The sequence below is a fragment of the Mesocricetus auratus genome, unplaced genomic scaffold, assembly GCF_017639785.1.
Source record: "Mesocricetus auratus isolate SY011 unplaced genomic scaffold, BCM_Maur_2.0 Super-Scaffold_100001, whole genome shotgun sequence".
In the NCBI taxonomy this organism is placed as follows: domain Eukaryota; kingdom Metazoa; phylum Chordata; class Mammalia; order Rodentia; family Cricetidae; genus Mesocricetus; species Mesocricetus auratus.
The window spans coordinates 17,559,696-17,584,096 of NW_024429187.1; the positions used below are offsets into that span (position 1 = coordinate 17,559,696).

At 38.6% G+C, this 24,401-nt stretch overlaps 1 protein-coding gene across 8 annotated transcripts in view; it reads left to right on the forward strand.

Moving 5' to 3' along the window:
• Positions 1-5,202: 5,202 nt before the first annotated feature.
• Bicd1 (BICD cargo adaptor 1) overlaps positions 5,203-24,401 on the forward strand; it is a 148,404-nt gene continuing 129,205 nt past the window's right edge. For 4 of the 8 annotated variants that reach the window (XM_040743687.1, XM_040743684.1, XM_040743685.1 and 1 more), the window contains exon 1: positions 5,209-6,092. In XM_040743687.1, coding sequence (XP_040599621.1) covers positions 5,880-6,092 — 213 coding nt within the window. In that variant the 5' untranslated portion in view covers positions 5,209-5,879. Of the gene's footprint in view, positions 6,093-24,401 lie in introns of all 8 variants that reach the window. The other 4 variants (XM_040743679.1, XM_040743680.1, XM_040743682.1 and 1 more) reach the window with 3 other exon arrangements.

Here is a 24,401-nt window from a genome sequence, read left to right on the forward strand (position 1 = left end):
CAGGTGTGCCCAGTCATTTGAGTTTTTGTTAATTACAGATGTAGTCAAGTTGACAATCAAGAATAGCTATTACAGTAAGTCAATCTATTAAACCTCTTAGAAGGCCTAATCATTATTTACAAACATTACAAGCAATACATTTTTAAATATAGCACCCAAAGTATGAAAAACAAAACAAAACCAAAACAGATGAACTAGCCTTCATCAAAACTTAAAAATTTGTGCTTCAAAGGATACTATCATGACTATGAAAAGGCTACCTTCAGAATAGGAAAAAAAAAACCTTTACAAATCAAATATCTGATAAAGGACATGCATCTAGACTATACAAAGAACTCATATACTTGATAGTAAAGATGTACCCTTCCTTCCAATAATGGTTTAAGTATCTGGACAGGCATTTCTCCAAAGAAGGTATATTAGAGCTCAACAAATACATGAAAAGACAGTAAACATTATTATTTACCAGGAAAATGCATATTAAAACTATAAGAAATCATTATGTTTGGGTAGCTAAAATAAAAGAGTAAATTCATATGAGGCAAAACACTACTTAGGATAGGAAGGAATTGAACCTCTTATATACTGGTGCTGGGAATTTGAAGTGGTCCAGATACTTAGGAAAATAATCTGGAAGTTATTAAAAAATGTTACAATTACCACATGAACCAGTAATTGTATTCCAAGGCATACAGAAGAAAAATGAAAATACAAGTCCACACAAAACCTTGTGCTTGGGGATGGAGAGATGGTTCTGTGGTTAGGAACATTTGTTACTCTTCCAGAAGACCCATGTTTGATTTCCAGCATGTGCATGATGGCTAATAGCCATCTGTAACTCCAATTCCAGAGGATCTGACACTCCCTGATGTCTTCCACAGGCACTGCATGTATATGGTACACAGACATACACGCAGGTGAAAGCACCTATATGCATAAAAATAATTTTAAAACATCAACAACATTACATGATGCAAATTGTGCATGATGTTTAGTGCAGCCTTGTTGATAATAGTCTATTTTGTCCATTGACTGATGACTAAATAAAAATGGATTATGCCTACCCAATGGATTATATTGAACCACAAAAAGGAAAATAGTACTGATAAATGCTATAGCATATACTTTTTTCTTGTTCGTTTGTTTGAGACAAGATCTCACCATATAACCCTGGTTGACCTGAAACTTCTATGTAGACAGGCCTGCACTCAGCATGGGTAATGACTTCTTATTGATGCACAGATGGAGTACCCTTCCCACTCTAGGCCCACTCTAAGACACCTAGGTCACATGCAGTTAGGCAAAACTGCACAGAACTGGTTGGGAGGAGTAGCTGGATGCTACAGTGAGGATCCAGTGACCCTTCCCATCACTTTCTACGAAGGAATGTCAACAGTCAACAAGCCCATCTGTGACAGTCATTTGCAAGCAGACACAGTTGGTCTTATTAAGATGAGGAGGATACTGCTGTACAGCAACTCCATTTACACAAAGTCAAAATTAGGGAAAAATATATAGACAAAATTTTGTCTATTGATTCCTTAACTGGAGGGGTGGAGAGGGCTGTGGAGTGGGATAGGAGAGTGATAGCACAGAATTTCCTTAGAAAAATCTTTTATTTATTCCTTGACAACATCATATATGTATATATGTGTCTTGATTATATCCACACCCAATTCCCCCATTCCCACCCTGCACCACACCCCCCAACACTTCCCTCTGCCCCCACTTCCATACCTTCATCTCCCTTTTCTTTTTGTAACTCACTGAGTCCTCTTAGTGATACCTGTTGGAAAGATTATTGATCTTGTCAGCTTGGTTTTATGAGAGTCTTGCCTAGGTAACCATAGCAACAATGAGTTCTGAAGGCAACAGTCATGGCATGATCAGATACAGCATAACATACCATGCCTCCCCATCATCTGGCTCTTATATTCTTTCCATTTATGTCCCCAGAGTCTCCAGGGATAGTTTTGAAATAAAATTTTTCTAAAACTGACTGTAGTGTTGCTTGAATAATTAAAAACCATTGAATTACACATTGTAATAATAGGTGAATTCTATGGTAGGTGAAGTATAGCTCAATTAAAGAAGTGTTTTCAAGTGCCCAAAGTAGATTATCTTTGCTATAACTCCCAGCCTTATCTACTTCTAGTCATCCAGATAGTGGATTAAGGGCTGATTGATTTTCTCAAAAGTAATTTTTCTCTTTATTTCATAATATTAAAATATAAAAAGTTACCTCACATGGCTGACTTCAGACAGTCATGTATTAGTCTTTTTGTTGTTGAGATAAATACCTGAGTGTTTTTTTCTGAGAGTGATGTGATAGCCATTATTAAGTTTTGACTGACTGAGTTTATTAAGCATGTGGAAAACAAAAGGAAAAGAACAAATAGCAAGTTGTAGCTAGAAAACATCATCAAATTGGATGCTTATAATATCCTGAAGAAATGGATTGGGGAAGCCCAGTGAAGACAGCCAGCTGGAATTGTCAATTGAGAATGTTCTAGGTAGAGCACCCCCTTGAATGAGGCTTCCAAGTAAAAGAACGAATAACAACTAACAGATAGCAAAGCACCATGAAATTGGGCACTTTTAACATCCAGTAGAACTCAAGCTCAAAAGTTCTGCTAAAGTAGTCCAACTGGAATTTTCAGTTGAGAATTCTAGGCAGAAAATTTTCTCCAGACTTTGTTGTTTGCTTGTTTGTTTTGAGATAGGGTTTATCTGTGTAGCCTTGGATGTCCTGGAACTCACTCTGTAGACCAGGCTGGCTTCAAACTCATAGAGACCCGCCTGCATCAAAGTGCCAGGATTAAAGGCATGTGCACCATTGCTGGGCTCTCTCCAGGCATTTTTATTCTATGAGATAAATAATAGTTGGTAAATAGTTTACCCTCCACCTATTCTCAAGGGCTCAATTATATATATTGAATCTTTGGGAATTTTACAACCTGCATCCTTTTCTCTCCATATCCTCTTCTCACCCCTGCAGAACTCCCTAAAAGAATTAAAAAATCAAATAAAATCAAACCAAACCAACACAAACAAACAAAACAAAAAAGCTTTGCTCTGCCATCTTTCCTGCCTCTCCAACACCTCTTTAATCATCCTGGTGGCATTGGGAGCCATGGTGTGTCACACAGTATATATTTTTGTTCAGTTAGCTTTACTTTCAAATGTTTATTGCAATGAGTCATTGGTCTGGTTCAAGGCCTCTAGTGTTCTGGCACACCATCTTATGTCTTAGATCTCAGTCTCTGTAATGGTTTGATAAAAAATGCCCCCAAAGGGAATGGCACTGTTAGGAAGTATGGCCTTGTTAGATAGATGTGGTCTTGTTGGAGGAAGTGTGTCACTGTGGAGGTGGCTTTGAGATCTCATATATGCTTAAGCCACACTCACTGAGACAGACCATTACCTGTTGCCTGCAAGATGTAGGACTTTCAGCTACTTCTCCAGCACTGTGTTTGCCTGAAGCTGCCATATAGCACAAATTCTAATTGATCTTAATAATAAAAACCCAGAGTCAGATATGGGGTAAGTGCTGAAAGATCAGAGAGACAAAGCAGCCAGCCACTGGAGTTCCTCTATGAAATCCTCAGACTGAAAAGAGGCCGAGTTCCTGTCTCCTCCCACCTTACATTCCTCTCTCTGTCCAGCCATACCACTTCCTGCCTGCTCTGTCCTCTGCTCTTCGGGCAAGCCTTATTTGTTAGAGTACAAACAAGATACCATAACACTGCCATGTCTCACCATGATGATAATGGACTGAATCTCTGAAACTGTAAGCAAGCCACTCCAATTCAATGTTTTCTTTATGAGTTGCTGTGGTCCAGGCAATGATGAACCTACCCTGAGGGCATGCATGTAAGGGAGCTGACTCCCAGTGGGCTCAATCTGACCTGCCTGGCTTACACCCAGGCTCACAACTGGGTCCTGGGTTGACCTACCTTAGCATTTACCTCAACTAAGGCCTGCTGGAGCTTGTGAAGGGACTTGTCCTTCGGAATGATACTTGCAAAAATCTCTAAGACATGGGATACCCCTGGAGAACTCTGGTGAAGACCCAGTGAAGATAGTGCACCAAAACCCAGAGGCCTTGAACCAGACCAATGTCTCATTGCAATGGACAGTTGCCAGTCAAGCTGATGAGACAAAGGGGTATACTATATGACACACTGAAGCCTCCAATGTCATCAGGATGGATGAAGATGTGATGGAGAGGCAGGAGAAGCAGAGATTTTGTTGTTTTGGGTGTGTTTTTTTGTTCTGTTTTGGTTTATTCGTTTTTTCTCATGCTTTTGTTTGCTTGCTTACTTTGTTTTGTTTTCTTTTGTGGGGGGATGCAACAAGGATAAGGGGGGGAATATGGGGGTTTGGGATGCATATATGAAAACCCCAAAGACTGCATCATTTCACATTCACTCCCTCCCCAAGCATATATAATAAGTAAAGCTGGTTCAGGGATGGTTCAGACATGCTTAGTTGCCTAGAAGAGATGCAGATCACCTGAGTTATCTGAAAGCGATAGTGTTTAACCCATTGAGCTTTCTGCAAGTTGTTCAGTGTTGTCCAGGCTTTCTGCTGTCTATGAGCTGTCACCATTGCTGGGGTGGGCTTTGGTGATGTAGTTATTTTTGAATCATTTCTGCTCCTGTAAATAACTTCTCACGAAAATTCCTGTAAATATAATCCTAATAAAACCATTGGTTCACCAAGTTGGACTTTGGTGGTAGACTTACTTTGGCCTCTGGGGTGACAGGTTCACATCTCCCCAGGAATAGTGTTACTTGACAGCAGGCTACAGTGGTAGACAAAGCTGCTGTGATGAGCTAAGTGCACAGAAGCTAGACCAAGGTAAGCAATCCTTAGTGATGTTTGTACTGAGGGGGACAGAACAGTTATTTGGTGAAGTGTTAGGTGGATTAGACCAAATTAGAAAGAGCCCCAGAAAGGATGGAAGGGCTCCTAAAATACATCTATCAATCTTCGGAAAAGCACTTCAGGTATTGAGAGCTGAGAGCACAAGTTCTGTTTCTTTGGGCCCACTGCACTCCAAGGGACTTCGAATTCCTACCTCAGCAAAGTCAGCCTGGTGAAGGCCTTCTTAGTGCTCTGCTCTCTCAGGCTCCACCCTTCCCAACTGTCTCATCCCTCTTCAGCTGCCCAGCCTTCCTCAGCCTAGTACCTCTCCTCAGCTGTGGCCCCCACCCCCACTCCCGCGCGCCTCCTTCATCTCCTCAGCCTTTACTTCCCTTCAAGCCAGTCCTTCTCCTCAGCCTTCACCCGCTCCTCGGCAGGTTTCCCTCTTCTCAGTCCTCAGCCCTCCCATCCTTCCTCTGCTGGTTCTGGGCTCCTCTTCCCTCACCTCTCAGCGGTCCGCGCGCGGCGAGGCGCAGTGGGGCTTTGGGTTGCTCCTCCCCTTCCCCACCTCCCCGCCTCCTGCGCGGCCAGGGAGGGAGCCGGCCAGCTGGAGTCCGCATCCGTGTGCACTGGCTGCCGCAGGGCCCAGCGAGCAGGTGGAGCTCAGCTTCCCGCGGGGCACTGGGCGGTGGACCGCAGTGACGAGGCCGAGACATGGCGGCCACGCGCCTCTGAGGCCGCAGAGCCCGAGCCTCTTGCTGCCCGAGCTGCGCCTGACGATGCAGCTTGGCTGCTGACGGCCCGGGGCCGCAGGATCCTCGCTGCGGTCATCACTCTGCAGTCTCCATGGTGTATCCCTCCTCAGTGCTTCCGGCCGTGTAGCAGCCGCTGCCGGCCGGGCCTCAGGGCACTCTGCCTATTCATCAGGCACTTTCCCTTTCCATTTTTACCTCCATCCCAATTTGCTTTTCCTTTACCCCTCTGTTTTGCAATATCTCCGCCACCCCGCTATGGCCGCAGAAGAGGTGCTGCAAACGGTAGACCACTATAAGATTGAAATAGAGAGGCTGACCAAGGAGCTCACAGAAACGACCCACGAGAAGATCCAGGCTGCCGAGTACGGGCTGGTGGTGCTGGAGGAGAAACTGACCCTCAAGCAACAGTATGACGAACTGGAGGCCGAGTATGAGGGCCTCAAACAAGAGCTGGAGCAGCTCAAAGAGGTGAGCTGTCTGTCTCCTACTCCCCTCTCCCGGTCTGGCATTTCTCAGCGCCAAGCATCATTGTAGAGAGAGAAGTCAGAAGGGATATGGCCAGAAGGACTTCATCTTAGAGTCCTTTGTTGATAAGAGAATATTGAAAGAGTTCATTGTTTTCACCAATAGAAAAATTGCCCAAGAAATGAATGCATAAGCTGGAACGGGAATATCTTTATCCTGTGGGGGTGGGGGTGGGGTCACAAGAGTCTTCAAGTATCAGCGCTGGCAGGTGACATTGAACTGGGTTGAAATGCATAAATCAAACTGCTGTTATTTCAAACCCAGGTATCAATGACCATTGCATAATCCATCCCACTGATGAGGAGTTTTGTGCCTGAGGATCCACAATTTCAGGATGGTAGAATTTGGTACCTCAGCTGTTTGCTGAGTAACTGCTTCTTGGTGAAATAAGGAATAGTTATTAGGACTCACCAACCCCGTATGATGTTGACCTTAGTTCTTATCATGGGGTTGTAGGAGCAAAACAACTTTGCTAGGTGGTTTTGCTGCCCTTAATTTCACCTCTGAGCCAGACTGGGCTATACTTATGTTTTATGGAAGGCATACTGAGACTGAGGAAAATTAAGCTCACCTCCAAATGGTGTGAAAGAAGGGTATATGTAAAAATATATGGTTATTTGTGCCTAGCCTGTCAAATATGGTCCTTGTGTTCGAAATGACTGCATGTACAAAATTAGAATGTCACCAATGTTCTATGAACAACATATTTCTATTTTTATGTTTTCCTTCTTTTAAATACTAATGCACTGAAAGAAAATAGTGAATATGTATTTATGTCCAACTAAGCACCCATAAGGATTATATACATTAAGGTTCTGGGAGTAGCAAGTAATCAAGTATAAATGTTAATGCACATATACACTGCTTACCTGTGTGACAAATCTTTATTTTTAGTTGCATACAAACATTTTAAATCTTATTGTAATACATAAATAGAAGTACTTTTCTTATAATCTAAGTTTATTTTAGGGAAAGAGAAGGTTCTGTTTTGTGTTGTTACAAATAAAATACATGAATTATGATATTCTAATCAACCTGTATCTTATAATTCACAAACAATACAGATTTATACCTTCACTTATACTATTTTTATTCAGATGCTTAAATACCAAAAAAAGATATAAATAGATAGTGGTTGAAAAACCATAGATAGAAATATAATTTTTGTATATCAGGCTATAAATTCTAGTTCATGCTTTTCTTGCCATATTCATATTTGGTTTTAATGGCATCTATGCTTACTTATATTTTCTAAATTAAATTATGCCTTAGGTTGACAAGTTCAAATGTAGGAGTGCTAAACCTTGGGAAATAATGATACAGATGATTATTGTAATTCTCAGAGATGTTTCCATGATGTCTTATTTATCAGCTGTGCTTTGCCAAGGTGGTGAAATGCAAACAAATGTTAAGTCATCACTTTCTTGATAAAAGAGGTGGACTTATTTGATGATTTAAAATACAATTGCTAATAGACATTTTTTCTTGAGTTAAAAAACACTTTAAGGTTATTTCTGTGTTGTACATACTCAACACAGCAAACCTTAATACAGTTGTCTTTTGTCTTTAGTGGATAATGAATTCTTAAGGGGATGAATCTGACTTTTATTTATTTATTTGAAGTTGATAGATAAAATTTACCATGTATAATATTGTATTTATCATGTGTAATATTGTACTTTGTTTATACATACATTATGACTTTATTGAGCTAATATATTACTTCACATAATTATTGTTTTTATGATAATCCAACATCCATTCTATATTTTTAAAAAGTGGATATATTGGCCTTATAGTCATCATGCTGCATAATGAATTTCTTAGACTTATTCCTCCTGCCTAACTGTAAAAATGAATCTTTTCATCAATATCTCTCCATTTAAGCAAGCAACATCTCTAATAACTACCATTTACTTCTTTGATTCCTTATATGAATGAGATAATGAAATATTTGTCCTTATGTGCCTGGCTTATTTAATTTAATATAATATAAAGTCTTTAAAACAGAGTTTAGCCCATAGTAGGTATAAGAAGAAATATTTTAAAAAATTAATTTGTATTAGAAGTTACACCTTTATCATGTGTTTGGAAGTCAGTATTGCTTAGTGTCAGAGAAAGACTGAGAAAATTGAAGACTGTAGGAAGTGACCATCATATTAGTCTCTTTGATAGTAAAGAGAAAAAAGGGAAAGTGTTTTATAGGAATAATGAAACAAGTTTCTTAACACACAATAATACAAATACCAATTGTATTTGTTAAAATAAAAATAATTAAGTAATAAAATTATCAAGAACTTTTCTTTTTATCAAATGACACTCATTTTCATATGTATTTTGATTAATATTTAGCATAAAGAAAACAATGAAGATTCTTACTAAGCAGGATAATAGCTATACAAAAGTGTAATTTAAGGTAGTAAAATAATTGTTATTATTTGATAATAAGACTTGTTTTTATATTTTAAATATGTTTTATTTTAGTTGAGAGTATGACTTAAATAAACTGAGTCAGTTTTAAACACAAATACAAAAACAAAACAAACAAAAATAATTGTACAAACCAAGACATTCTGATGATGATGTCATATAGAAGCTGCTGTGTGTGTGTGTGTGTGTCAGAGAACATCCAAATATTATTCCTTTTTGAGACTATCTCTCATTGGCCTGAAACTCACCAAATATGCCAGGTTGGCTGGTCAGTGAACATTAGGGAACCACCTGTATTTGCCTCCCCATTGCTGAAGTTACAAGTGTTCATCACCATGCCAGGCTCTTTAAAGCATCAAATTTAGGTGCTAAGGCTTGTATGGCAGGTATTTTACCAATTAAGCTATTTCCCAAACCTGGAAGCCATTGTTTAAAAACATTTTCGAGGGAAGGAACAAGATGGCTCAGAGGGTAAGGGTTTCGTTTGAATCTGAGTTTGATTATCTTTCCTTCACTCTGCTCCTACATGGTGGAGGAAGAGAGCCCATTTTTGCAAGCTGTCTTCTTCTCTCCACATGAGCGCTAAACACACACACATACACACACGCACACCACACACACCACAACATATAGACAGTACACCCCCAACACACAGTACACACACACACAGTACACACACACCCAGTGCATATGCACACCCACACACATAGTACACACACACAAACACACACACACAGTACACACATACACACATAATACACACCCCATCCCACCCCCACTCCTCCACACACACACACACACACACACCCATGCTCACCAACCCCCCTACACATGATGTAATTAAAATTTTTTGAGTGCTCTAATTATTAAAAAGGAATTTATGTTCATTATCAGGAAAACATAGCAAGCAATATTGCTGTACTGGTTAAGATGGCTCTTTGGACAAAGGCATGTTCACCAACCCTGAGGACCCACATGATAGATGCAGACAATCATTTCCTGCAAGTTGTCCTCTGATCTCTACACACAGGTGGCACATATGTATACCCCCACACAATGAATAATAAATATAATAAAATACATTGTGACTTTATAAAATCAAGTGTTAAAAACATCTTTGATTTATTTCTAGAATCTTTAAGCAAATATGGTTCATTGAAAAGTACCTGGGATGGGAATGTCAACAGAAAAGTACAGTGTTAAGTCCAAGTGGGGCATTCATACATTTTGGTTTAGCAACGGGACTCTGTAGGTATTGGTGTGACAGTAATGTAGGGAAGCAACACACAGGTACATACGCACACACAAATAGATTACACACTCTGCTAATATAATGTACATTCTTGTAATTGCTTACAAATAACCTAAAAAACAACCACTTTCAATTACATTTCTCTTTTTTGACACAATTGCTCAAATATGCAGCAACTCTTCTTTTTATTTCAACTCACGATTTCATCCCTGGAAGAGCTAATTTCTCAGAGTTCATTTAAACAAGGTTTTTATATTTTATTATGCTATGTTTTATAACCATATATACAATCATAGTTTTGAATACTTTCACCTCAAAATTTCTTGATTATAATTTTTTTGCCCTAACATACCTTAAATTATTTGTACATGCTGTATTTCAAGTTTGAGAATAGACTTCAGTGTTAGAATGTGTGATAAAGGTCTTTCTCATACATGAAGTTGTGACTTTGAAGGAGATGGGGTGTGAAGGAATAGTTACTATCAAAACAGTTTATTATTGGGTCAGCATTTGGGAGGGGGGCAGAGACAGGTGGATCTCTGTGAATTGGAGGTCAGTCCGGCCTCCATAGTGAGTTTCAGGATAACCAGGACTATATAGAGAGGCCCTGATTCAAAAACATAACAAAACAAAACTATAACAACAAAACCAGTACATTATGCTAAAGGAGAAGATATGCGAAGTCATGTGCAGGAGATACACTAGGGAAAAGGCAGTAGCCACATCTTGTCATAGGGATGGGGAACCATTGATAGGTAATGAAATATTAAGTATGGCCGGTTTATATCTTATTTAATCTTCCCAGTAATTTAGAGGTTTCTTGCTATTTTTTACAAATAGGAAAATATAGAAAAATAAAGCATTGATCTGTATAAAGCTCTATGTAAGGATGGGTGCATTGTACATCTTGTTTCTAATTCTTTTAACAATCCTTGTAGTGTGCAAGACAGATACTGCTCAAATTGGATCTTAGATTAAGGGCCTTTAGAAGTCTACCAAACTAGTTTAGAAAGAAACCTACTTTCTTGAGGTAAAATGTATTGTCTAGAGCCAAACATGCAATTTAGAAGGCTGTGGTAGTAGTTATAGAAGGTGGATTGGAACTGTCCAACGAGGCAGACAGTGGCAGAGGGACTCACTGTATAAACTGACATGAATGCTCTGTGATATGGGAGGGTTTTATTGTAGATATGAAAGAGAAGACAGCAGAACCATCTGGAAAAGTCCAGAGCAAAGAGAGGAAAAGAAGTAGGTTGAACGTGGCAAGCAGACTGGACATGGCCAGGACTGAGAGAGAAGGGAGAAGAGCAGGGCATAGAGAATACAGAAAGCATAGGGAGACTAGCAGGAACAGGAGTCCAGAATAGTGAGAACAGCTGGATTATAAGTGAGTAACTGGGAGCAGGGAACTGTCAGGAGACTGGTGTGGGGACACTGAAATGTAAAATAAGTACTTGTGAGTAGGGACTGAGAGAGCCTAGAGCTTAGCATGGGCCTTGATTATGGTGATAGATGCCACAGGTGTACATTAATTGGAGAGCCATATGGTTTTTTTTTTTTTTTGCCAGAAGTAAGGAAAATGTCTCCTTTTGGTAGACTGGATGGGTTTCACAAGATCATGAGGGATGTTGGCTTTTATCTAACCCAGAAATCCTCCTGTAATTCAGCTCACTTCTGTATCTTTGGACTACTGTTTGGAGTTTGGGGAATTTCAGTTTGCTTTTGGACCTGGCACACACCTAAGAACTATTTAGGAGGTAGGAGGAATACAATGCTAACTAAAGCAAGAGAATAGAGGAGAATATCCTTAGGATGAATGGAAGTTGGTTCCATTTACAAAGAAAGGTACTGTGGGGAAGAGCAATTTTAGAGGATTGAGTTTCAACCACGTTTCTTGAGTTTTATTAATTTGTATGTTATTTGGTGAGTGGATGTTAGTTGCATAACAAATTTAGATATTCAACACTCAATTGAATGAAAGTGAATGATTTGTGTATTTGGTTGTCATTTAATTAAAATCTACTATCTAGGATATGGAATACACAAACAATTTAATAGTATTTTATTAGTTATATGCATTTTGAATTATAAGAAATTTAAATGATAAAACATATGGGTGCAAAATCTGACTGGGCACAGTGAGACCATCATCCTAACTGGAAAACTGCCCCTTCCTGTCCTCCTAGGGCCATGAGGGGTAGGAACAACAAAACTGGTCATCACTGATGATTCTTGGAATTCATCAATGCTTTGTTTTTGATACAGTCTCATGTAGCCTAAGGTGGGGTGGACCTATGTGAGTGAAACTGGCCTTGTACACTTTATCCCCTTCCCTCTACATCCAGTATGCTGGGAACACCGACCTGTCCCCAGGTATATTAGTAATCCTAATGTACTTTTTCCTTTTTGAGCATATGGCAACACCTTTTGGTTTAGATAAAACCAAATACAACAGTGTTGGTTCTTTCTTGTTAACTTGATTCTGGTAGCCTGGAAAGAGGGAACCTCAACTGAGGAATTGCCTTATCAGATTGCCTTGTGGCCATATCGATGGGACCTTTTTTTGTTTTGTTTTTGATTGATGATTGATGTGGGAGGTCCCAGCTCACTGTTGATGGTGTCACTCCTGTGCAGGTGGCCCTGGGCTGTATAGAAAAGGAAACTGAACAAGCTAGTAAACAGCATTCCTCCATGGTCTCTGTTTCAGTTACTGTCTCCAGGTTCCCTTCTTGGCTTCCTTGGTTGATGAACTGTAACCCGTAAGCCAAATAAACCATTTCTTCCCCAAATTGCTTTTGGCTGTGGTGTTTATCACAGCAACAGAAAAGTACACTAGGCTAACAACATAGTAAATTTTCTTCTTATTGTCATTGCTCCTTTGGTAAACATTCTCTTGTGTTTAATTGTCTTTGAACATATGAATCGATCTGTAGGATTTTGTTTTGTTCTTTGTTTTTTTGAAATCAAATGTAAAGAAGATAGTACTAATTAGGGAAGACTGATAAGGTGGTCCAAATTCTGTCCTGATAGTTTGGATGGTAGCGAGAGAGGAAAGACGTGCAGTTGTGTATGGATGAAACTGAGGGCATTTGTTTGATGACCCCGTGTATGTTGATATCAAGGGACTAGATGGATGGTTTTGTAGGTGAATTATTGGTGATTTTGCTTCCTTGTCTCTTTGGCTGGTGATGGGAATATGTGCATCAGCATAATGCCTGGCTATTTTCCACAGTTAGAGGAGCCAGTCCTGCAGTGTGACCACATCCTGCTCACTCTGGATCTTGGTATGAAGCCAGGATGATTCAGGCAGTTGGACATTAGTACATTACCCCTAATTTGTTCTCTGATAGTTTAGTTTTTGAGGTAGACAACTAGGATCTTACAAGCCCTTCATATCTTGTATAGCATCTCATATGAGATAGGGAGAAGAGAGTAGAAAACAAATATTAGCAGGTGTCTTAATGAAAAGATGACGATTGGTACGTTTTCCTCCTGGGATCTAATCACTTTGTCTATAAAATCCAGGTGATAGATAAGCTCAAATATTTACCAGCATTAAATTTCTGACCTGCTGTGTTTTAGAGCTATCCACTGTGCCTATTGTTCATCTAAACTTCTGTTTTCAAATTTGTAGGGAGAGATCTTGTGAAAGGATAAGTATAAAAAATTATCATTCTATAGTTGTAGTGTTTTCTGACTAAATTTACTGACTACATTTCATGAAGCACATTGAGTGTGAAGCAATATTTTTTCTTCATATTTCAAAGCCCAAATGTTGTCGTTTTTTCTTTCTATAAAGTCAAACTAAGCACGCATATTCTTTTAACATTCTCTGAAAATAGCCCCATTCTGGTACTAAAGGGGATGTCAGGATCTCTTTTTAAGACAAAGGGTTATTACTTATAGGATGCAATGTGTATATTCTAGATTAGGAACATGCAGACTAGAATATAAATATATCCTGGAAGTAGAGTTAAAGTAAAACATGAGACTAATAGAAACAATACTTTAAAACTGGGTGTGGTGGTACATGCCTTTAATCCCAGCAGAATTAGGTGGATCTCAGTGAGTTCAAGGCCAGCCTGGTTTAACATAATGAGTTCCAGGACAGCAAGGGATGAGTAGAGAGTTTTGTTTTGTCTCAAAAACAAAACAAAACAAAACAAAAGAACAACAACAATAAAAGAACACTTTACACTTTCTTTCCTGTGTGAGCTTTTAATGACTTGCTTGCTTTGCTATATCATGTGGTAATATTCAGAGGCTAAGGAGATGTTGGTCTGGGTGAGAACTTGATGGGATATTTGTTTTCAATAGCAGAAACACTGTTTATAATGTCTTATAAGTGTTGGCTTATTGCATCTGGAATATTATGTTCTGGTGTCCTCATCCTGGGACCAACGGGTTGCAGATACAAGGATAGAAGCCTGTATATGAAAAAGGACTGTCCATGGAGATTTAAGAGCAGAATGAGTTGGCAGCCACGAGCATTGAAACAGAAGCTAAAATGCTACTTGTTAAAGAGTGAAGGAAGTGAGTCAGAAACTTAACAGATTTTGGAAAGGAGGATGTCTAAATTATTTTCAGCACTAAGTATGTCTTTTTCCTTTATAACTTAGGATAAAGTTCTGGTAACAACACGTGCATCAATTCTGTGGCTTACTTTTGCAATGATAGGCTGTTAAACTTCACAAGTGAAATACCACAGTAATAAATGGCCACTCTGGCAAGTTTTAGATAATAGACTGCAGACTGATGTCGAAGGGCCAGAGTGCATCTCAGTGATTGAGAAACATATGATTTGAATTAGGGAGTTTCATTTTTAACATAGAATCATTTAAAAATCTTGATTTAGGGACTCTTTCAAACAATTGGAAGATTTCACAAAGCTGTGTGATCACTTCTGCATGAAATCAGAGAACTGGAGCTGAGTTTTCTTTTAGACAATGTGCGAATCTCCATTGTGAACATCCATCATCCTACCTCATCCACATTGTCTTACTGACTGTTCTTCTTTCCTGATGACATAATCTGTCACTTATCTGCTGGCCTTTGAGGTTTCTTTTTCTTATTCTCTTCACCCCTCCCCTCCTCCTTTTTCTCCTCCTTCTCTTCTTTTCTTCTCTGGTAGTACTGAGGATTGAATTCAAGGGCCTCACATATGCTAGAAAAGCGTTATATTGATGAGCTATGTCCTCAGCTTATCCAACACTGAGTTTTAATGCTGATGTTCTTTTACCATTTTTTTTGCAAAGAAAAATAAAGGAAAAGGAAAGTGGAAAAGGGGAAAGGAGAGTCATTGAAGATGAAAGTGTGGAACAAACTTCATTCTCAGTTCTCAAACTTCATTCTCAGTGCTATTTCTTGTATCTTGAAAATTCTGTTATTTTATGTACTGAATAAGAACGATAAAAAGGTGTAACACAAAAATAAAAGACCCAGAGGCAGATATTGGAGTTCAAGCTTTAAGCTGGAGACCAGAGAAGCAAAGCAGCCAAGCCAGTAGATCTTACCTCTACCCAGCTCAAGTGGCAATCCTGTCCCCATGAGTCCTCAGAGGCAAAAGCTCTCAGTTCCTGTCTCCTCCTGCCTTTTATTCCTTTCTCTGCCCATCCATATCACTCCTGCCTCCACCTCCAGAGTGCTGGAATTAAAGGTGTGTACCACTGCTGTCTAGCTTCTATAGCTAACTAGTGTGGCTGGCTTTGCATCCTGAACCCTCAGGCAAGCTTTATTAAATCAAAAGTAATATATTGCCACAATTCCCCCTTTTTTTTTTTGCCAAGACTCACAGAGATCTGCCAGTCTTTTTCCAGGAGGACAATACAAATATCATCAGCAACAATAATTCCTTCAGGGTGGGTCATGGGAGCAGAGAGAAGCTGGGGGGATGGCGTTCTGTTTTTTTTTTTTTTTTTTTTAAAGAGAGTGGTATAGCTGTGGGAGGGAGGGAGGGAGTGGAATCTGGAACAACATGGAAGTTTAAGGTAGAGGGGAGGGGATTGCTGGTGGCTTTGATATACATTACAGGTGTATTAATAGGAAACAAAGGAGCCTGGGGGTTCATGTGGGCCTTTGACATGTAGTATAGGTATGTGCTAAAAGAGAACTGAATTCCCCATTTGCAGTAGTTGACTGTAGGGAGAGATAAGAAGTGATGGTTTTACCTGGGTTTCTGAGGAATGTTTCATGTAGGCTTTTATCTCTCTGCCAAAAATACTTTTGTTTACCCTGTCAGAGTTCATCCTGAGCTGAGTCTAGGCTATTATTTTGGGACATAGTCAGTGGCACTGCTTTTTTTGGGTGGGGTGGGGGGGTGGGAACTAACAAAATTATGTGTATATGTGTGTTTCTGTGTACATGTGTGAGGGTGCACACGGAAGTCAGACATATTGGAGCTTCTGGAACTAGAATTACAAGGATTTGTGAACAAGTTGTCATGGATTTGGTTCCGTGTTGGAACTACAGTCTGCTGGAAGAACAGCAAGTAGTTGTAACTTCTGAGCCAATATCCAGCCTTCGTTTTCTTTAAATTGCTTTGCAAGATGGAATTTCCCATATTACCTAATAGTCACTTTATAATTTGGGATCCTAATTGTCTATTTGTGCTGTGGTCAATGTGATTGCTATAGAAACTGCTTTAAAAAGATTCAGTCACCTTTGTTAGTGTACCAGTTTTTAAAAAAAAATGTGGGTTTGCTTTTTTGTTTGTTTGTTTCTGTCTCTGAGCATTTTCAAGGCAGTAGTTTTGTTTATTATTTATTTCAAGACACCGTAACAGTCCTTAAATCAGTTTAGTTTCTGCTCCTAGCCTAGATAACAAGCTAGTTTAAACTTTTCTCTTGTCCCTTGCTCAGTCAAAGCTCAGTAAATACTTGGTGATTGGCTTTCACATTAAGGATAACTTAATGTGATGCCATGGAGCTTATAAAAATACTGGTACCAAAAAACTTCTTGGGATGTGTCTATTTTCAGACTTTTCTGGAAGGTGTCACACTGCAGGAGAAGCTGCAGAGCCATCTGTCTATATCTAGGATGGATGTCTGCAGCCTTGAGCACTGCCATTGTAGTAGATTCCTTCTCTGTGCTGTAATTAAGTCAGCCACAGAAGTCCCTATATTGAAGGGGGCCTCTTCCTCCTGGATTTGTATTGCTAGCTTTGTATTATAGGGCATGTTATTGTGGACTGGGTAATTATTTTCCTGCATGAGTCTGGATTTAACAGACTGATCCTCTGGACCTCTTCCAGGAAGTATTGTGTTTCCTTGAAAATAACTGGTGGAGGAATTCTTTGTTGAGATTATGAAAATATCTTAGATAAAAGATTTTCCTTTCCTCATATTCAAAACAATGCTAACACTTACAAGTATACTTCCAGTGAATGACTTGTTTTACCAACTTCCTTTGCTCTGACAAAGATGGATTTTTTCCCATAGCAGAGAAACTATAAAAGTGAAATATTTTAGAATACATCTTGTGCTTATTTAAGTGGCCCTTGTGCTAAAGTCAGCATGAGACTGTCTTCTTAGATCTGACCTTTTGAGGTCTGTTATTACTTCTAGAATGTATAAGAAACAACATAGGATTAGAAATGTAAATTAAGGGACTGGAGAGATGGCTCAGTGGTTAAGAGCATTGACTGTTCTTCCAGGGCACCCCAGTTCGATTCCCAGTACCCACATAGTAGCTCTCAGTTGTCTCAGGGTATCCATATCTTCTGGCCTCTGTGGTCACCAGGCATGCATGTGGTGCACAGACACACATACAGGCAAAACATTTATACACATAAGATAAAAAGAAAGATAAATTAAGAAAGATGCTGGAATTTACTTGTAGTCTTCAGTATTGTTGACCTGTATACAGAATATAGAAATCTATTATCTTTTAATTCAAAATATCTTTCTGATTAAATAGATAAGACATAGCATGTCATATCTTTTAAATATGCCTAGTAAGTGAAAGGTCCTGGTTCATCTTTGGTACTGGAAAAGTGTGTTGTAGTATGAGAGGATTTTTGTTTTCTAAGTAATTGAGCATATACTTACAAGAATGAGACTATCTACAAACAAAAAGCAGAATGTTGGGTTTTAGTTTCAGGGCCAGGGTTAGGGTGAATAACATGTTATGCATATTTCCTCATTCTCACAGTGTTCATGTTAGTTAAGTGTGTGCAGTTTGGGAATTCAGGGAAGCAGAAGTTAAGACATTAATAACTGCACCAACAACTTGATATATGCCAGAGGAAATAAGATGCTTTTAAATCTGTGATTACAAACAGTCTTTGCAGGTAACTGAAACCATCCTCAGAACATGCATGTTGTATTCACCCAGAAAGGAAAACATCCTGGAGAATGTTACACTGGATATCTTATGATTTTCCAGAAGCCTTTCAGATCCAGTTATCTACTAACCTTTCATTTCAGAACCCTTTCTTTTGGCTTTCCCTCTTTCCTGTGGCTGAGTAGTTACCTTTTTTGAGCTTGGCTTTCTTCCTGTGAACATAAGGTGCTCCATCTGCCAGTTTGTCGTGGAGGTTTAAAATGGAAACCAGACTAGTTTAACCATTGCTGTATGCACACTAAATAAAATACCAGCTTAAAATGAAGAGAATAAAATTATTTAAGACTTATTATTTATTTTATTCACAATTTAGTTTTCATTTTTATTCTGATGTCTGATTTTGAATAATGTGTTTTTTACTATAAAGTATGAGAATGTGGCAAAAATGAATTCTTGTACTTTGAATACCCATGAAAAATCCAACTTAAAGGCAGCTGCTCTGATTATTCTTTCTGAATTGTACTTACCTCTGTATCCTGCATATATTGGTTTTCTTCCCTCTTTTATTAACTCTTGTAAATTTCAAATGCCAGGATCTTTGTCTTGATTTTTATTTCTTGTCCTAGGGCCTAACAACATAAGTATCAACACATGCCTTTTGAATGTATGAGCTAACTATAATTTAGCACATCCATACATTTCATCAGTGTTTTACATTTTGTAGTTGATAAACAATAGAATGGAAATTCCACACAGTTTATAGTAGCATATTAAACAGTTATTGTAATGTGAGTGCATAAAGCCTAATCCATTTTGAAAATTTTTAGTATGTCATAGTAACTGACATATAGAAAAAATCAAAGCAAAATGAATTAACTTAGAATGATGATTAACACTGACTAGTAAATAGGAAAAAAGTGCTGACTAGAACACTTTATTAAAAATATATACACATAGAATTTTATTGGTAAAAATAACAGCTAACTAATGGTTCACATTAAGATGATTTTTGCTGTTTATGGCATGATTTTCTTTTTCTGTTTAAAAGTACTCATTATATAATAGCCTTCATTTTATGTCCAATGTCTAACCACATTAGATAAATTTTTTCAGTCTTTTAAGTAAGTACTTTGTCATGGAACTTTAATGAATTGTACTATAGACAGCCTTTCTTATTTTCTTCAACTGTTAACTTTTTCTACTGCTAGCAGCTTTATATTTTAGGACTTTGGATGTCACTGGAGCTATTTTGAGGACTTTTATACTTGTAGGACAGTTTAGATTTCATTGCACATTCTGTTTTCATTGGCTTTGCTGTGTCCATTGCAGCACTTCATGAACCTGTGGAAATGATGATTGTATAGGCTTCAAGTAGTTTTCTCTTTTAAACCATTTTCCTTTGTCCTTTTCTATTTTTCTTTATAGTACTCACTACTTCCTAATTATGGTTTTATTTGTTCTTTTTCTATCTTCCTTATCCTGTTTCCAGAATATCTTGACTTATATGTCTGTGTAATGTTTCTAACAAACATCTCACATACCATCCATGCAGAAAACCGTACAGAAAAATGAATTCACAATTCATCACATAAAATAAAACTACCATCTATGAGAAGGAAAGAAAAGTAATGGGTACCTCAGAATCACCTTGTTATCCTATATAATAATTGTAACTTCATTTTGTTTTATATAATGTATTGTCTGTACCAAAATTGGTCCTTTCCTTGGTTGATGGAGACTTCTATTGTTTTCATTATAGAGTTGTGAATAGTGGTGCTATGAATATTTCATACATATGGTCTGGTTGGCATACATGCTCATGATTTTATATGAATATAATCACTATGGTATTAAGTATGCTTGTTCTCAACCTTGTCCTAGTTTCCAAAGTGATTGTATTTGTTTGCTTTCCATCACCATAACAAATATTTGAGATAATCAACTTTAAGAGGAGAAAAGATTTAATTTGCATTATAGCTTTATGGATTTCTATCTAAGACCAGTATCTTCATTGCTTTGGGTTTATAAGGACACTTCATGGATGGAGTGTGTAGCAGAGCAGAACTGTTCAGTGAAGCAAAGAAGAAAAGCAGAGAGACTAGAGTCTCACTGTTCTCTTTGATGGTGTGAACCCAATGGCCTGATGTCTCTTCACTAGGCCATACTTCTTAAGATTCCACTACTTCCTAATAGTGTTAAGTTGACAGGAAACAACAACAAAAATCTAACCAGCTCAGTTAGTTACAGAAATTGGTATTGAATGACTATCAAGGGAACTAAAGATAGCCCAAGATAATTTTTGCTGTAGGTCTGTAATATTCCCACTGACCAAAATTACAAAGTTCTAATCATTCAGTTCATCTCTAGAATCTAGGTATGGCTTTTTAAAAAAGAGAACTCCAGTTTACATTTTTTAGTGTGGACACAATCCTTTAAAAAATTCTGTATTGAAAGACTGACAAGTGTCACAGTAGAAAACTCTGGATCCTGACATCTATAACTCTTATTTCACTAAAAGGTCATTTGGGTATTACCATTTTCTTAGCTGCCCGACAGTTAAATTTCCTTCTTTGTAATTAAGATTTAGCAAAAGGAATGTCTATGCTATTTAAAGCCAAATGATATGTGATTATAAAAATCATTCAAATTGGTTTGGGCCATTTGAAAGGTAGGTTATTTCCTTGACTGTCATTTTCTTCTGAGAAAGTCAGGTCTTCCTCACTGTATCTGGAGTAAAGGCATAATATACCAAGGTGGAGAAAGGAGAAAGCTGAGATTGTAATTACTCTCAGGTACATAGTGAGACCCTGTCTCAGAACAAAATAAAAGAGAACAAGAGGTAGAAGAAGAAAAGAAGTCTTTGTTTGACCGGTTAATAAAGAGATATGAAAAAGACTTCATATAAGTGTAATTCTACATGAAGGATTCAGATCTTCCAAAGTCTTTTCGACCCAAAGTTTATGAAAGAAGAACAAATTTCATAGGTCAGGCTCTTCCCTAGAAGCTCTGAGTATGATCTGAACTTTGAGTAGGTGATGTTCTGTGAGGACTGAGAATTGGCTTATGTCTCTCATGGAGATGCTACTGCGATCACGGTTGTGCACATAACATGTGCATCGTGTGATGGAGGCTCATGAGGGGAATTGTTATGATTGCTGAGATGAACAATGACTTTTGTTTGATATTCTGAAATTTTCATTTCCAGTTTTATCTCAGTTTGGATTTTTTTTCGAGACAGGGTTTCTTTGTATTGTTTTTGAGGCTGTCCTAGAACTCGCTTTGTAGACCAGGGGCCTTGAACTCACAGAGATCCACCTGCCTCTGCCTCCCAAGTGCTGGGATTAAAGGCATGCACCACCAACACCCGACATTAGATTTTTAAAAAATGATTATTTTTCTTTGTTAAATTGCATGCTCATGTCTTGACTTGTTTTTATTTCATTCTACTTTTCATGGTCTTTGTTAGGGTATTTATTCATATCCTCTTTAATGTTCTTGAACATATTTATAATTGCTATTTTGAAGTCCTTGCCTTGTGCTTAAGCTAAATTGATTTTCTCCAAGCCTATTGCAAATGGGGTTACGGGCTTCTGGAGGAGACATATAGTCTTGGTGGTTAATATTTGTGGTTTTGTGCTAGGACCTTGGCATTTGGAATTAAGGCATTTGAAGTGTTTCTTGACATAGATATCTGGCCTCATCTTTACTGGGTGTGTTTTGTTCTTTGGTTGGTTTTGGCCACTCTGGATTCTAACCTAGTGTAGTGGCTGTGGGGTCCCTGGTAGAAAGTGTTTCTGTGGGTCAATGGATGTCACAAAGGGATAGAGAACGGTTAGAAGAAATGACTGAAAGGGATGATGGGAAAGAACTGGGGTTGGAGTGAACTGGAGGCTTGCATTGAGAGTCCCTATGGGATGGGGGTAGTATGGGAGGAGGAACTCCTGAGGGCATTCTACAGCAGAACTAAGAGTAAGTCTGGAGAGTGGAATGGAGAACAGGAAGAGGAAGGAGATGAGTTGAATGGAAAGACTGAAAGGGGCAGCAGGAAAGAATTAGGGGAACTCTCAACAATGATTTTTGATGATCTAACTCTATTCTGTTGTGATGAACAGCTAAATTCGTAAAAACAAAGGGAGAAAACTTTCCACTTCCTTTAATATTCCAAGAGTTAGTAAGAAGATCTTTGACCAAGAACATGCTTATTTATAAACATATATCCTAATAAAGTTTGACATAAAAGAGCTTCTGGTCAATTTCACATGATCCTGTAGAAGGCTATACTTCCTCTAGAAGAGTTGTCCCCTAGTCTTCTCTGCTCACTCAGACTGCCTTCCCACCACAAAAGCCTACTCTTGTGGACCTGAAACAGCAGCCACACCCCTTTGGGTGTGGTCTCAGGTGGACAGAAGTGGAAAGAGAGGAGCTTCAGGCCTGGCTTTCCTTTGCATGCTCTTTCTGTTGGGTCAGTGGATCCCATAGGAAGAGCAGGGAAACGCTCCAGTGGTTCTTTGTATTTTTCTGTGTAATTATCCCCAATAAACACTGACTTATCATTTATCTTGGGTCTAGTGATATAATTACATCTTCACCTTCATATGACCTTTCTCAACCTTTGGAGCTCACCTCCCATTTTCTCACCTTTCCACTACAGAAACTCTTTCTGAGTGGTAGGTAGTGGTTTACACTGGGAATCTGAGGCAAGCAGGTCTGTTCTTTCCTTCCTTCCTTCGTTCCTTCCTTCGTTCCTTCGTTTGTTCCTTCGTTCCTTTGTTCCTTCCTTCCTTCCTTCCTTCCTTCCGATTTATTTATTATGTATATAGTGTTCTGCCTGCAGGTATGCCTGCATGCTAGAAGTCATCTCAGATGGTTGTGAGCCACCATGTGGATGCTGGGAATTTAACTCAGGTCCTCTGAGCCATCTCTCCAGTCCTGAGGATTTCTGAAAGTAATAGGTCAGCTTGGGCAACATAGTGAATGCAAGGATAGCCTAAACTACAGAATGAGATCCTATTTCAAAGGAAATAAAATAGGAGAAGTAGGAGGAGGAAGAAGAGGAGAAGGAGGAAATGGAAAAGAGACGCTCTCTGAAAATGTATCAGCTGTTCTTCATATCTCCTTGAGATATAATCTGATTCTCCTGAAATCTGAAGTTAGAATGACTCCTTAAATTTGCCTTGCTGCATACTAGAGAAAAAAATTGTATTGTTGTTCTTAGCATGCAATTGAAAATGCTAGAAGACAAGGGATAAAGATGAAAAATATTCATTTCATGTACCTTATTTTTGGTATTCACCTTACTGTTCCCTCAGTTTGTGTGTGTATTTGTGCATGTATATGTGTATATGTTTGCTATTACTTCAGCCCAGGCTATTTATTTATTTTTTTAAACAGATTTGAGGCTACACTCTTCAGGTTCTTGATAGTTAAATCTGTTGTTGTCTGAGACTTTTGAGACAGAGTCCCTCTAGTCCTGACTATCCTGGAGCATGCTACATATACCAGACTGACCTCAAATTCACAGAGATTCTTTTGCCTTTGCTTCCCAAGTGCTGAAATTAAAGGAGAGTGCCACCACACCTGGCTAGTTTTAAATTAAAACAACTTATTTTATGTCTATGGGTGCTTTGCCTGAATGTGTGTATATGTACCACATGCATTCCTGGTACCCATGGAGAACATAGGAGGGCATCAGTTCCCCTGAAACTGTAGTTATAGACAGGTGTGAGCCTCTGTGTGTTTTGGGAATCAAAACTGGGCTGTCCTTGAAAGTGACAAACAATCTCCACCACCAAGTCATCTCTCCAGCTCAACTTGATAATTTAAAAGTTTTTCTTAAGTTTTCTAAAAGCATAGATAACTCTTCTATAACTTAGTAAATGTGGGCACTAAGTACAGTTGTGACAATGATGTATTTCTGATGAATTTAGGATTAGGGTTAGAATAAAATTAACAAAGGGAGAGTGTGTTCATTCAAGCACTGAGCAAGAATAGACACCCTGCTTGGCCCCTGTGGTGGCTAGTTCTCCAAGGAGGAAGGGTATAGACTCACAGCTTCAGACTTATATTCAATAGTTACATTCCAGTCAGACAAACCTCATGTTTGCTCTAATTCTGTGTTCTTTCCAGGTGGCAGTTGGCATGGTGGAAGGCCAAGGCACAACCAGATTCAGTGCTTGATGAGTTCTTGCTTTCAAAGTCTATGCTGCTGCTTTCTTTTGATATGTTCACGTGGTACAAGTCATAGACAGCTTTCTTCTAGCCTCCTTTATAAGGGCACTAGTCTTGTTCAT